We start from the raw sequence: 16,069 nt of genomic DNA, 5'->3' as shown, positions 1-16,069 counted from the left end.
TAGTGGGGTTTGGCTAAGGCCAAAACACACAAAAGGGAGTGTGTATGTATGATGTAATCTTTTTTTCTAAGTAGTAGAGTACTTAGCGTTTTGAGTGAACCTTTGTCTCTCTCTCCCGTTTCTTCCCGTTGCATACTCAGTCGTAGGACGCGAAGGTCCGGGCTAGCAATAGGGACAAAGGCTTGTCCATCTCTACGAAGAAAGGTGGGCACCGCATAGGCTTTGCGAACAAAATCGCTAAGTCCGTGACAGTTGGTATCAGAGTCGGTTCGAGCAAGGAACCATGTCGTCATCCGATGCGGGAGTTGTCGACGTTGGGGGTGACCCTCCAAAGCAGCCCTCCAAGTGGAGTAAGAGCAGAGACATGCGAATCACGAGAGAATCTGCTTCCTTGGAGGACCGCTTTACGCTGCTGGAGGACATAATATCAAAAATGGGTGATAGGTACACCGAAATGGCTGATTCCTTTAACTATTTTATTGAAGATGTCCGCAGCATAGAGTAAAGCGTCGCTACTGCCATGGCGACCTTTCGAAACAAACTCGAAAAGCTCCAGGGCAACATGACTCGTCTTGATGAATAGCGAAAGAACCTGATCGAGGAGCTCGTTGCTCAAGTTGATGAGGCTGAGGACCTCAAGACCAGAGTGACGATCCTTGAAAAAGCGGTGGCACGTGGGCATGAACCCCAAAGAGAGTCCGCTTCGAAGGTATGTGTCCCTGAGCCTCAAAATTTCAGGGGTACCCACGACGAGAAGGAGATCGACAATTTTCTTTGGCACATGGAGCATTACTTCAAGGCGTTGCGGCTGAACGACAAGGCGGAGAAAGTCCAGGCTGCATCAATGTACCTTGCTGACGACGCGATGCTGTGGTGGCGTCGGCGTTTTGTAGAGGCCGAGAAGGGCCAATGCAACCTGAAGACGTGGGAGGACTTTGTGCGCGAGCTCAAGGCGCAGTTCTACCCCGAGCATGTCGAGTATCTTGCGAGGAAGAAACTACGACGGCTCAAACACACCGGGACACTCAAAGAGTATGTCAAGGAATACTCCAAGTTGATGATGTCCATCACCAGCATGGCTGAAGAAGATCGCTTATTCTTCTTCCTCGACGGGCTCCAACCTTGGGCGAACAAGGAGCTTGTGGGGCGCGATGTCAAGGACGTGGCCTCTGCAATTGCCTTGGAGAAAAAACTGCCCGAGTACGAGCGGGCGGATTCAACTCGCAGCAAGGCGCCCAAAGCGAGCAAGGCTAAAGGTGGAGGAGACCGTCGCGACCAGAAGGACCGCAAGGGCCGTGAGAGGGGTCCTGTGCCGCCGCAAAAGAAATTAATGTGCTACGTCTACGGTAAGAACCATTAGACGAGGGACTGCCCAAAGAAGAAGCAGGTGAATGCAGTCCAAACCGAACAGGGTGAGGGCAATGCAGAACCGACAAAGAGGGGCACGCTCAGGCTTGTCAACGCGGTTCAGGGGCTAGCAAGCAGTAGCAAGCCCCTCAACAAGGAGCTTCCATACATCGATGTGACCTTTAACGGTAGGGCCACACGAGCATTGGTGGACACGGGCGCCACTCACAACTTTGTTGCCTTGGTGGAGGCCAAACGGATAGGCCTTCCCCGTGAGAAGAATGCTAGCAGGATCAAGGCCGTCAACTCTGAGGCACAAGCTGTTGCGGGTGTGACCAAGGGCGTAGCCATTGCGGTGGGACCTTGGATAGGCACCGCAAACTTCACCGCCGCACCCATCGACGACTTCCAAGTCATACTAGGTATGGACTTCTTGGCTTCATCGAATGCGGTTCCGATGCCACACCTTGGGGCCTTAAGCATCATGGATGAGGAGGCCCCCTGCATGGTCCTAGCTAGCTAGGAGAAAACGGTAAGCACCCAGACGCTCTTTGCATTATAGTTGCGAAGGGGTGTGAACCATGGCGAGATGACTTACCTTGCAGCCATCCGCGGTGAGCGACAAGGGCCTCGGGGAGGAGGGCCTTCCTGCAGAGATTAAGGTGGTCTTGGTAGATTTTCAGGATGTTATGCCGAAGGAGCTGCCTAAGCAACTTCCACCTAGGCGGGAGGTGGATCACGCCATCGAGCTCGAGCCAGGAGCCAAACCGCCAGCGAAAGCGCGATATAGAATGGCCCTGCCAGAGCTCGAAGGAGCTTCACGATGCAGACTTCATTCGGCCGTCGAAAGCACCTTACAGAGCACCAGTTTTTTTCTAGCGGAAGAGCGACGGAAGCCTGCGGCTTTGTATCGATTATAGAGCACCGAACAAGGTAATGATAAAAAACAAGTACCCTATTCCTTTGATTGCAGATCTCTTCGACCAATTGGGCGGAGCGAAGACCTTCACCAAACTCGACCTTTGCTCTGGGTACTATCAAGTGCGGATTGCGGAAGGAGACGAGGAAAAGACCACGTGCATGACGAGGTACGGGGCCTATGAGTTCCTTGTCATGCCGTTCGGGTTAACGAATGCACCAGCAACCTTCTGCACACTTATGAACAAGCTGTTCCATCCCTATCTCGATCGCTTTATGGTGGTGTACCTCGACGACATCGTGGTATACAGCAACACCTTGCAGGAGCACATCGAGCACTTGCGAACTGGTTTCCAAGTGCTGCGGGAGAACCAGCTGTTCGTCAAGAAGGAGAAGTGCATATTCGCGAAGGAAGAGGTGCACTTCCTTGGCCACTGGATAGGCCAGGGCTTGATTTGCATGGACCAACAAAAAGTGCGAGCCATCTGCGAATAGGAGATCCCAACGATGATCTCCGAGTTGCGGTCTTTTCTTGGGCTCGTCAACTACTACCGCCGCTTCATTGCGGGCTACTCTGCGAGAGCAGCCCCGTTGACGGATCTGCTAAAGAAAAACCACTCGTGGGTTTGGACACCTCAATGTGTCGAGGCATTCAAGGACCTAAAGCGAGCGGTGACGGAGGATCCAGTGCTGCGACTACCCAACTGTAGTCGCACCTTTGAGTTACATACTAATGCCTCTGACTTTGCCATTGGCGGTGTCCTTGTGCAGGATGGACACCCCATCGCCTTCGAGAGCCACAAGCTCAACGACATCGAGCGGCATTACATCGTCCAGGAGAAGGAAATGACAGCTGTGGTGCATTATTTGCGAACCTGGCAGCACTATTTGCTTAGGAGCAAGTTTGTGGTGCGCGCCGACAATGTTGCCACGAGCTACTCCCAATCACAAAAGAAGCTGTCGCCTAAGCAGGCAAGGTGGCTGGACTTTTTGGTGGAGTTCGACATGGAGATGCAATACAAGCCTGGGAAGGAAAACCGCGTGGCTGATGCTCTCAGCCGCAAGGCTGAACTTATAGCCGTGTGGCGGCTTCACGAGACGCTCCGCGATCGACTTCGTTCAGGAACCAACGACGACCCTATCGCTCAAAATCTCGTGCAGCTTGTCAAGAAGGTCAAAACGCGAAGGTTTTGGCTTAGTGACGGGCTGCTCCTCACCAAGGGGAGACGAGTGTACGTGCCCAAGTGGGGCAACCTTCGTCGCGAGCTCATCAAGGGGTGCCATGACTCCAAGTGGGCGGGCCACCCAGGTCAGAAGCGGACCTTGGCGTTGCTCGAGGCCGCTTACTTTTGGCCGCGTATGCACTAAGATGTTGAGGCCTACGCGCGAACTTGCTTAGTATGTCAAACAAGACAAAGTTGAGCACCAGCGACCTGGTGGACTCCTCGAGCCTTTATCTGTGCCTAGCCATCCGTGGGAGAGCCTCTCTATGGACTTCATCTCTGCCTTGCCAAAGGTAGGGGCGCTTGGGTCCATTCAGGTGGTGGTTGATCGTTTTTTCAAGTACGGAACCTTCATTGCTGTGCCGACCGATTGCACGGCTGAAGAAGCGGCACGCCTCTTCGTCAGCCACATCGTCAAGCTTTGGGGGATCCCTGCGAGCATCGTGAGCGACCGCGACCCCAGGTTCACTAGCATGTTTTGGACCGAGGTGTTCAAAATCTTGGGGTCGGAGTTGCTTTTCTCCACCAATTTTCATCTACAGACGGATGGGTAAATTGAGCGGGTGAACGCTCTGTTGGAAGAGTACTTGCGGCACTATGTGAGTGCCAACTAGAAGGATTGGATGCATCACCTTAATGTCGCCCAGTTTTCCTACAACTTGCGGCGCAGCGAATCTATAGGCTGCAGCCCCTTCGAGTTGGCGATCGAGCGGCAACCACTTGCCCCTCATACGACTGCTGCGGGAGAGCAGTTCCGCAGCCCAGTTGCTCTTCAGTTTACCACTAAGTTGTAGGAAAAAAGTGAAATTGCAAGGGCGAACTTAGAGAAAGCAGTGCGGCGGAGAAGAAGTGGGCTGATGAAACCGAGGGCAACCGCGAAAGGTGCACAAGGGACTGCTGTGCAAGTACGAAGGCCTATTTATCATCGTCAAGCCTGTGGGCAAGGGGGCGGCCTACAAGTTGCAGCTGCCCGCGAACCTCAAGATTCACCTATCTTTTATGTCAGCAGGTTGAAGCTGTACCACGAAAACACGGAGGATCCGAACCGCGGTGTGTCGCAGCGAGCACCTGCGACCATGATGACTTCGTTCAACAAACAAGCAAAGTCCATCCTGGACACTCGACTCATTCGGCGACGTGGAGTTCCGCCGAATCCTAAGTACTTGGTGAAGTGGAAGAATCTCCCTTACGGCGAGGCCAGTTGGGAGAAAGCGGATACACTTTGGCAGTACCAAGCGCTCATCGACGAGTTCTAGACCAGGTCGCCTGCGCATTAGGTGGAGGAGGGTGTCAGGGACTTAGAAAAATTCTATGGCAGCCCGGTCCCTGGCCCAACTCTGCTAGTGAAAACGGATTGAATCGGGTTGTTAAGGAGAGCCAAACCCAACCCGCTGTATGAAACTCAAGGGTTACAAAACTGCCATGAGTTATGGTGTGACTCTTGGGCTTTTGGCTATTATGAGGGCTCATTATGAGTAGGCTGGTGGGTGAGTTATGTGGCTAGGTTCATTGTATCCATAGGCCTATAAATAATGGGGTTTGGCTAATCCCAAACCACACAAGAGGGAGTGTGTATGTATGTTGTAATCTCTTTTTCTCAGTAGTGGAGTATACTTAGCTTTTTGAGTGAACCTCTGCCTCTCTCTCTCTCGTTTCTTCCCTTTGTATACGTAGTCGTAGGACGCGAAGGTCCGGGCTAGCAATAGGGACAAAGGCTTGTCCATCTCTGCGAAGAAAGGTGGGCGTCGCACGGGCTTTGCGAACAAAAACGCTAAGTCCGTGACAACAGGCAACATAGGTACCAAATAGTGTTGTGCTTGCTAGAGGTGCAGCTAGTCGAAGGGCCAACTTGTTGCCTCGAAGAAGTCAAAAGAGCAGTAGCATCCGAGGGAGTAGCCGGCCGGACTAGAGGGGTGGCTAAAGTAAGGAAGCATCATCGGCTACGGCGGCAGCAGTAGTGACAATTGCACTTTACAGCCATCGTGCGCACAAGAGAGAGAAAGAAAAAAGAGCGAAAGAGAGAGAGAGAGAGAGAGAGAGAGAGAGAGAGAGACAGACAGACAGAGAGAGAAAGAGAGAGACAGAGAGAGACTCAGCTGGGGCCTAGCCGGCTAGAGGGGTGTAGCCGGAGTTGGAGAAGGTCGACAGAGGCACAAGTGGAGGTAGAGAAAGAGAGACTCAGCCGGGGCCTAGCTGGTTGGAGGGGTGTCGCCGGAGTTGGAGGAGGTCGACGGCGGTGCAACTAGAGGCCGAGAGAGAGAGAGAGAGAGAGAGAGAGAGAGAGAGAGAGAGAGATAGAGATCTTCAATCAGCGGCTCACTGGCTAGGCGTGGCCGATCGGAGTGCAGCGGTGTCGGTGAAGCATGGGGAAGGTGGTGGTGGCGGCTGTAGGAGTGTGAGGGGAGAGAGAAGAGGAGAAGAAAAGAAAAAACAAACCTTAACTTATTTTTCCATGTGTTGCAATAATTGCATAAAAACTCCCACACTACAACACCTTGTCCCTTATAGTCCTCTCTCAGTTCTCTTTACGTAAAAGTTCTTTGTTTTGAAGAATTCACACTTTTCATTCACCCTTCTAGTTCACAGTTTCTTATTCAGAACTTATCCACATGTGTATTTTCACATGAGTTTCTCTTACTGTGAAATATCGTGATTTGACATATAAAATATCATTCTTTTTGAATAAAATGTCATATTATCGGTTTCTCTCTAAACCATTTTTATCATTAAAATATCATTTTATTGAAAAAAAATTGCACGGAAGTTTATCTTATGATTTATAGCACTGTCAGACCTCAAAAGCCGTGATTTTATTTTATTAAAATTATCCATTTGCATAATAGGATCCCATCATTACGAAATTATAAACAAAACTCTAGATTCTACAATATATCTTTTGTTTATTATTTCTGTTTAGTTTACGTATATCTACTTGTTCAAATTATTTTTTAATATTATTTATTTATTTATTTACTGAACTTATACTGTATGGATCATAGTTAGTTAATTTGAGAATTATTGAAAATCTGAATAAAACAGTCGTATATGATTTATTCCCAAAAAATTGGAATAATACGTAAATTTTTGCGTTAGATTTATTATTCGCGAATAATTTGCCTATGTCGAAGTATTCGGCCAAAAGCGCACCAATTTTTTGGATAAAATTTCTTTCCGAATTATGACCGAATTATTACCGAATTATTCGCGAATTATTGAAAAATTTCATGACCTTCCAAAATATGTGGATCATGAAAAAGATGAAGATGGAGACGCCAATAAAATTTGCTATTGCTTTTATTACTAAATCTACTTTATTTTGTAGCTCTCTTTTTTTATATTTTTAAGAATTTACAACTATATATATGCTAGTAGTATAAAGTGATATAGAGAGAAAAGCTTAGTTTAATAGCCGAATTTTTTATTCTAAATTGTTAATTGGTGAACGTATAATATTCGTATAAATCGCGTATTCGAATAATTAACGAATCTATTTTTTAAATCATATTTTTCAACAAATTTAAAAAATTAAAATATGAATTTTATTCGAGTTATATCCGCACTGCATTTTTTTTGAATCCGAATTAAAGAACTACGGTATAGTTGGGATAAGTTTGCTGGTATACGAAGAAGCATGACCGATTGGAACTGAACTAACGTACTAACTTATATCATATAATATCGGTTAGCAGTGTTACTGCTTCCATGCCAGGGGAGAGATTCTGAAAGATACGTAAGCTCTGGCCAATGCTATATATCATGGCCTCTTGGGACCACACTAGCTAGTATGGACATGGCCAAGCTCCTATCCAATAAAGTTTAATTCTTGAAAAGAATGCATGTCAGCTCTCTCAATCCCTTCTCCTAGATATATATATATATGCACCCGTCTCCCATCTCTCCCACGACCCCCTCAACTTCTCATTAACTAGCTACAGTATGTACATGAGTATGTACATGTACGGTCGAACACTAGCTCATTTCTAGCTATTAACACTCCAAAAAGTCTCCTCTCTCTCTCTCTCTCTCTCTCTCTCTCTCTCTCTCTCCCTCTCTAAAGAACTCAACGCGCGCGCGCGGCCATGTGCAACACTGAAGAATGCAACCACCAGCAGAAGAGCCTCCTCACCACTCCGCTGATCAAGAAATTCTCAGGCGGGGCAGATGAGCCGGCGGCGGCTGCCTTGGCGGAGGCCCGGTCGATCCTGCGTCTGGCGTTCCCGATGGCGGCGACGGGCCTCCTGCTCTACCTCCGCTCCATGGTGTCCATGCTCTTCCTCGGCCGGCTCGGCCGCCTCCCTCTCGCGGGCGGCGCCCTCGCCATCGGCTTCGCCAACATCACCGGCTACTCCGTCCTCTCCGGCCTCGCCATGGGCATGGAGCCCGTCTGCGGCCAGGCTTTCGGCGCCCGCCGCCACGCCCTCCTCCGCAGCGCCCTCCGCCGCACCGTCCTCCTGCTCCTCCTCGCCTCCGTCCCCATCGCCGCCCTGTGGCTCGCCATGCACCGCACCCTCCTCCTCTTCCGCCAGGACCCCGACATCACCGCCGCCGCGCATTCCTACATCCTCGCCTCCCTCCCCGACCTCCTTCTCCAGTCCTTCCTCCACCCCCTCCGCATATATCTCCGCACGCAGTCCATCACCCTCCCCCTCACCGCCGCCGCCGCCGCCGCGCTCCTCCTCCACCTCCCCGTCAACTACCTCCTCGTCAGCGTCCTCGGCCTCGGCATCCGCGGCGTCGCCGTTGCCTCCGTCGTCGCCAACTCCAACCTTCTAATCTTCCTCCTCCTCTACGTATACTTCTCCGGCATCTTCCGCCGCACCGACGACGACGGCAGCGGCGACGACGAAACCAAAGCGGCAGAGAGATTCGGAGAGTGGAGATCGCTGCTCAATTTGGCAATCCCGAGCTGCATTTCGGTGTGCCTGGAGTGGTGGTGGTACGAGATCATGATCCTCCTCTGCGGCCTCCTCCTCGACCCCAAGTCCGCGGTGGCGTCGATGGGGATACTGATCCAGACCACGTCGCTGGTGTACATATTTCCCTCCTCGCTTAGCTTCGGTGTGTCGACGCGCGTCAGCAACGAGCTCGGCGCCGACCGCCCGGAGCGCGCGCGCCGGGCGGCCGAAGTCGGGCTGTCCTGCGGGGCCGCAATTGGCGTCGCAGCACTCGGCTTTACGCTGGCGGTGCGGAAAGTATGGGGGAGGATGTTCACGGAGGACGCCGCGATTTTGGAGCTGACGACAGCGGCGCTGCTGATGGTGGGGATGGCGGAACTGGGGAACTGCCCGCAGACGGCGGGGTGCGGGGTGCTGCGGGGAAGCGCGAGGCCGCGGGCAGCTGCGAACGTCAACATGGGGGCGTTCTACGGGGTCGGGATGCCGGTGGCCATTGGGCTGGCCTTCTGGGGCGGGCTAGACTTCCGGGGGATGTGGTTCGGGATGCTGGCGGCCCAGGCGGCCTGCGCGGCAATGATGCTGGCTGCCGTCAGGAGGACGGACTGGACAATGCAGGCTGAGCGGGCACAGCGGCTGACGGGCGGCGGCAATGGTGGCGCCGTCAAAATGATCAACAGCGACAGCGACGGCGACGGCAACGGCGCCGTGTGTGACAAGGATAGAACAGTAAGATCGGCAACGGAGGAGGGAGATGAGAAAACCAACGTGGATGTTGTTCTTGTCGTTAATTGTTGAAGATTGATTTACCTGGGGGTACTTGTTGAAGCTAGATTGATTTAATTGGGGTGGACTAACTTGTGATACTCTTTTTTCTTTTTTCTTTTTTCTTTTACTTTTAATTTTTCTTTTCTTTTTTTATTTGATTTTGTATTGTCATTTTTTTTTGGCGTTTTTATTGGACGCCATTTTATTTGTCTTCTTCTCTATTTATTTAAGATTTTTATTTTTATAATTATTCTTTTGAATTCATCAAAAAGAAACGGGGGAAACAAAACTGTTGTGCATGTGCTTTTTCACCGCCTCTTTCAAAAAGGAGGAATTCTACACTATCGTACTTGCACCACGTTATCAATAATAAGCGAATCACATTACTTCTTTTCAAATAAAAGTATAATAAAAATATTTTTTTACAATCATGATGGGACATATATTACTAAAAGAAAATATTTGATTGATTTGTTACGCCACGTCACCAATATATCTGTTGCATTCTAAAATTTTTCCTCAAAAAGAGGTGGTGATCAGTTGGTCCTAATTTTAATAATAATAATAATAATAATAAGGACAAACTCCAATTCGGCTCATGCAGTTTAATATTGCATGTTTATTTTTGTCATATTATATTTTAGAATATTATATTTAATTAACTACCATATGATTTATATTAGCATGTTCCAATTTTTTCATTATGTGGTTCCAAAAGTTACTTAACTATTATATAATTTTATTTTTATTTTATTTTAAGGATACATTGTTAAACAAAATACTCTTTTATAGTCTTCAAAAAAATTACATATAAATTTTTTTTTTGAAACAAAACAGAGATCACAAAATAGTTAAGTATAATTTTTTCAACGGCAAAAATCTATACTAATCTACGAATCCGCAATATCTTGCTGACGTGGCGTTACCTCCTTCTCCCAAAACCGCTCCCTCCTCATCTCCCAAAACTGCTCCCCTCTCATCTCCCAATCCCCAAGACCCCTCATCTTCCTCATCTTCCAACCCCCGAGACCCCTCATCTTCCAAAACCGCTCCCTCCTCATCTCCCAAAACCACAACAGAAGATTAACCGATAACAGTGCATATGTAGAGTGGTGGACTTGATTTTTGATGTTTTGGTGTTGTATTTGAGGGGGTTATTTTTTTTCCTTTGACTTGCTCGCAATCTGTTTGTGATCTGGTAGTTGAACTTTTAATGCTGCAAGTATGCAATGGATGTGAATGTTGAGAGGGCAGAGGATGTTTTGATGCATAAGAGATTGCTCGAGGAGGTCCGCAATCCCTCCAATCGGCCTGCGTTCTTCGTGCGAGTAGTTCAGGTGAATGATTCAGGGAATCCATCGCAGTCTTGCTCTTGTCGTATTAAGTTTTGTAATTTAATTGGTTAATACTGGCAGTCATGGTTTTGTTATTATTTTTCTGGTATTGCTTTTAGAGAAATTCTATATTTAGTGTAACATATGTTACATTGGCTATTATATGTCAAAATCACTAGATACTTTACGTTATATTTAGTTGAAAGGAGAGGAGAGAGGCGACGAAGGGGAGCGGGGAGGGGCGGATGGGTATGAGGAGGGTGCGCAATGAGAGGTCGGGAGCGGGACGGGGATCACAATCTCTGTCGCGATCTCAATCACATCACCACCGCTGATGGGACTGGGGTGAGGAGAAAGAGGAGAGAGTTTGAAAGAAATTTAGATAAAAAAGAAATAAAATTTCAAGTTAAATTTTAAAGAATTTAAGAGAAGAGCATAGAATTCGAATTGATGTAATGGGAAAAGGCAAATGTCTTTAAAAATTTTCTTCTACCAAAGAGATGGAATAGGAAATGACACATCTTTTAGGATAGGTTGGAGATAATTTTCCTCCTTAGTCGCCCTTTTACTGATTTGTGTACTCTTTTTCAGAATTTTGTTTGCCAATTAGTTTATTTTTTTTTTCACTTTTAAGGTTCATCTAAATTTCTGCTTCTCTTAGCTTTTGTCATTGAGGTAATATATGTCATAGAAATTGACTTGGTATAAACTTATTGTATAAACTTATTACCATTAGTAATAGATTTGTTTTTTTTTTAAGATGCAAATGACATCGTATTCAAATTATGTTGTTCTTTTGAGCATTTTGTCAAATAAGTGTTTTTTTTAGTGTATTAATTTTCTAACAAATTTATGAGAGCAGTGATTATTATTTTGATTTAAGTCGTGGATGGAGGCTACAACTTCTAAAAATATTATTTCTTTTTTTTTTTGTTGTACATTACTGTTTATGAATAAGTCATTTGAGTTACACAAAAATTGATGGAGTAAAATTATCAAAAAACCTGATTAAATTAGCATTTGTATCAACAAACTAAATATAGTATATAAATTGTTGGCTTATAGATATATGAAAAGTGGGCTTTTACAATTTAACGGTAGTTAAAAACTAACTATTATTATTTTTAAATTTATTTGTATGACTATCATATATTCCTTCATACTTTTTCTTGTATTCCTTTATATTCCGTACTAATTCTCTGATGGCATGACAATTTAGATGTTCAGAGGCAAATGTAATAATAATTGGCTTTTAAGATAAATCTAATTTGAGTTAGGAAAGATGATAGGATAGATAAATATTTTTATATGATTAGTTAAATGTGAATTTGAGCTTCTTTTGTTTTTCTTTCATTATTTATTATCTTTCATAATATTTTAAATATTTTTTCTGTTTCTTTTTAACATTTTTATTTGTTTATTAAATCTATAGTCTATAGATCTTTACTAAAATATTTCTACCGGCCGCATCGCGCGGGTCCCCACGCTAGTATATATGTTAAACCACAATAAGATAAATTAAAGTTTACTCTTAAATGTAGGTTTCAGGCTCCCTAGCTAATAACCAATTAAATATGACATGTAGTAGTTATCTGATCAGCATCAACTCCTTTAAGCAGTGTGTAGTACATGAAAGCTGTGATTGCAAATTTTGCTATTTTATATTTGGAATGATAAGATTATTTTCAAAGAAGTGTTTTTTTTCCTTCGTTAAATGCGGATATGTCAATTATTTTTTGGATAAAATTATTTTTTTCAACTTCTACATTAAATGAAGTTCAAAATCCTGCAATTAGAGTTGTCCAACACAATACTAAACATAATCTTATATCTACAGTGGCAACTGTTCTGTCGATAAAAATACAGATAAAGTAACAGTTCCTATATTATGAAGGTTAATTTGTATGCATGCATCTTACACTATAACAAAAACGGTCTATAGCGACACTTTTAAATATCGGTACAGGTCAAAAAAAATGCTGCTGGCTAAATTACCGACACTTTTAAAGAATGTTGCTATATGTGGGGTCGCTAGGTATATAGTGACAATTAAAGAGTCGCTATAACCTAAAAAAGTACTGCTAATTTACCAATACTTATTTAAATATTTAACAACCACCGGAACTCTACCTCGTTGGTTGCGGTGGCGGAGGAGGACAAGAGGAAGGGATCTTTGTCTAGAATTTCAGTCGATTGAGTGAGGGGAGAAGGGAAAATGGTAATCGATTTTTCTTTTCTTTTTCTTTTCTGTTTGTAATTGGGCCGAATGGGCTGGGTGGGATGCGTTGAATAGAGTAACATTTTATTTTTGATTGGATTAGACTTTATATTTATACATTAGTAGTTTATTTTTTAAGTTTTGACATAAATGGAACACTTATATATAAGTGTTCCAAAAATGTGTCCCTATAATCTAATTCTATTGTAGTGTTAGTACATGCTATATATAATTTCTCATAATATTGAGGAGATACGTGGTGGGCATGTGACAATTATTACATGTGACAATTACTACATGTGACGTACAATAGTCGAGCACCCAAGGAAACTTCCTTTTGCTGATAATTAAGCTGATACTTATTTATTATTATTTTTTTTTAAGCTTCGTGGACTGCCCGCATATAGGTATACACTTGTAATATTGGACGAAATTTTTTTCAAAAAATATTAAAACCCGTTCATTAAAAATTTTCACAACAATTTCCTAACCGAAAATTTATTTTACAAATTAACCAGGCCAAAGAGAATACGAATTAAGTAAGGCTTTTCCTTTAAAACAATACATATTATAATGTTTGTTATAATGTAAGAAACTGACCTAAAAAAATTTAGGTTTAAAATTTAATTGTAGTGTTCAGAACTTTTGCAAATTAGTAAGATCTTAGTATGAAATAATATTTGAGACTATTTAGAGGGTTCTTGAGCGTTTTTAGTTGAATTGGTTTCATTTTGGCGCGAAACAAATATGAAAATGGATTCCGGAACGAACTTCTACAAAAACTTTAGTTTTTGAACTTTCGAACGCCCGAAAGCGTTTGCGAGCTCCTAGAAATGATGAATAGCTTGGAATTTAAGTGCTTTTGGATGTCGGATTGTCCTACAGGTATCCGAAGAGAATTGAACGATTGAAAATGATTTTAGAACTCAATCTAAAAGCCCAGGTTACTGTCCACCGTAAATATTCGGACGCTTGAAATTCCCAACAGACACCCAAAATTGTGTACATGACTTTCAAGGCATTCGACACCCTTAGGCTGATCGTCCTGTTATAAACTTCTGGACACCCAAAAATGTTCCTGGAGACCGAAAACTTGACGTTGGCTGAGAGTGACTTTCATTATAATTTCTTGGGTTAGAGGGCTTTACGTGGAATTGCTATAACTATGTCGCCCTAGTACAGCGGAAGTCCTCGGGCACGCGAACAAATTCGCCTGCATGTGTGAGGACGCATCGCACACACGCAAAGTGTCTAGATAAACCTTATACTAGATAAGTAATCTTAAGAGTCTACAACTAGTAATTCCTAGGAGTCCACAACTAAACATATATCAGAGCATAATATAAAACTAAATTAACTAAGTATCACTGTACGTGCAATCATGCAGCCACAGCTCCCAAAACATAAATACAAGTAAAGACCGCTGACCTCACCAATCCTGATGTACAATGCTATATTGAAAAGCTAAAGTAGTAGGTTGTCCACCTCTAATACTCACAAACATGGATATAAGTTGTTATCGATGACAGGATTCCCTTACCTCGATCAATAGTTGGTGCTTAGGGCTTTGAAAGGAAAACCACCAGAGGGTGTAGGAAACATGCATCAACTATGGCAACCATGTAATTCTCAATAACCCAATCGTATAATGACCGACTCAATAGTTTGGTCACACTTATGGATTGTATTGCGGGTCAATCCTACACTACATTAGTACCAATAGGCGGCATAAGGGAAAAAGCACTACACCTAGGAATCAACAACACAAAAACTTTGTTATAAATTCCCCTTTTCCTTATCGGTATCGGGACTAACAAGAATGGTTGGGACAACAAACATCCATCTCGTTTGTACTTTGGATACCCGTATAACNTCAGGTCTTTATACAGTTCACCTATATCCTTTGGGATCCGAAAAATCGTTTGGGATTTTCAATTCTGCACTAAACATCGTTTTCAACTATTTGATTTAATACACTTGAGAAGTCTTCTTTTACTTCCCACTGACTTCATCTACACAGAAAAGAATAACCTACTAATACAACCGATGTCTGTTGTATTATAACGTATTTTTTTCTCTACAGGAAGATCGTAAGCGAACTGACCCAGTTCAACAAACAAGTAACACAGTAACGCACTAACTACACGTAAAACAAAAGTACACTAATGCTACGGAACAGCTCATGCTGGTGAAAACTGTGGTAGTATACCTGCTGGTACGCTCGCCGGTAGCTACGCTCGATGGAAACGTGTCGGATTCTTCGGTTCGATCCAACCTGGATAACTCCACGTTCTCGACACACTCATCGATCAACCCTACTCTCCCCGGTATTTCTCTGTCAAACTCCGGAGGGCTGCTTTTTTCGTTATTTACGTTTTCTACACGCTTTACACCCGTGTCCTCTGCACGCAACATATCATCCGGGGTCTTATCGGCTATGAAAATAGCTAACGAGTCTAACGACATGGTTGCTGAGACTGCGGAGGCTATCTCTGATTCTGATAACATAACTATCAAGGATACGTGGGGCTCCCTCTGATGATACTAACGCAGCTGCCGATGCCACCTGTGTAGTTATCGAAGGGTTACCTATACTCTCCGTGTAGTTCTGTTTTAATCCTGTTCTAATCGCTTGAAGTCTTCCAAGCTGGGCAAGGTCAAGTCACCATGCTCGTGGCTAGGTATCCATCATCTCCAGATAAACCTTCATACCTCTATAACAAACTCTTAAACAAGTAGGGATTCTCCCTAGATCAAGTGACGGAATTTCCACTGCGGATACCAACCACCTACTCACGATTCCGTTCATCCGAACTTCTACGTGCAAGCCACTGTACCTATCTCAAGGTCCCTACGCGATAAATCTCCTATAAAGGACTTATCACACTTTCTCTCCTACCTCCGGCTGAACTTTTCCAACTCCGTCGCGTTGACATATCATATCTTCATGGATTCCCCTAAGTGAGCAGAGAACGTGACACACGGTAAGTATCGGGATTTGCTCACCGTGTCTCAACTAGATAGGCTCTCCCTAACGCCGGCTTCGAAATAATCAACCATGTTCACCTCGTGGAGGTACGGAATCTACATAGTTAACTATACCGAAACGCACGTTTCACTCCGCGTCAACATTACTCCCTCATCCGTCTCCTCAATCTCGCCCTGTTTCTGTCTTTCTCCGGACGTCTTCCGTTATGATCCAATAGACCAAACTCTTTTGACGGCTCCATAGGTGCTGGAACGAGAGTCTCAACACCCAGGAAACATGCTATCTTCGGATTACCTAAGTTTGTTGTTGTCATCGTCACCATCCCTGTCTTCACCACACGATAGATACCTCCGGGCGTAGTCGGTGTTTAGACACATGTC

The 16,069-nt window shown here is 44.8% G+C and overlaps 2 protein-coding genes and 1 pseudogene across 2 annotated transcripts; all 3 read left to right on the top strand.

Annotated features, from left to right (window-relative positions):
- Positions 1-283: 283 nt before the first annotated feature.
- LOC109704005 lies at positions 284-2,760 on the top strand. Its single transcript, XM_020224747.1, has 5 exons — positions 284-487; positions 584-1,346; positions 1,428-1,855; positions 1,953-2,214; positions 2,321-2,760. The coding sequence occupies exons 1-5, from the start codon at positions 284-286 to the stop codon at positions 2,758-2,760; spliced, it is 2,097 nt and encodes a 698-aa protein (XP_020080336.1).
- A 4,503-nt stretch (positions 2,761-7,263) lies between these two features.
- On the top strand, positions 7,264-9,274 carry LOC109704004 (protein DETOXIFICATION 49-like). The gene has a single exon (XM_020224746.1). It carries the CDS (start codon positions 7,568-7,570, stop codon positions 9,176-9,178), a length of 1,611 nt encoding a protein of 536 aa, XP_020080335.1. The 5' UTR covers positions 7,264-7,567; the 3' UTR covers positions 9,179-9,274.
- A 3,691-nt stretch (positions 9,275-12,965) lies between these two features.
- Positions 12,966-14,832, top strand: LOC109704006 (annotated as a pseudogene).
- Positions 14,833-16,069: the final 1,237 nt, after the last annotated feature.

The sequence above is a fragment of the Ananas comosus genome, unplaced genomic scaffold, assembly GCF_001540865.1.
Source record: "Ananas comosus cultivar F153 unplaced genomic scaffold, ASM154086v1, whole genome shotgun sequence".
NCBI lineage: Eukaryota > Viridiplantae > Streptophyta > Magnoliopsida > Poales > Bromeliaceae > Ananas > Ananas comosus.
This window is presented reverse-complemented; position numbering and strand designations above follow the sequence as displayed.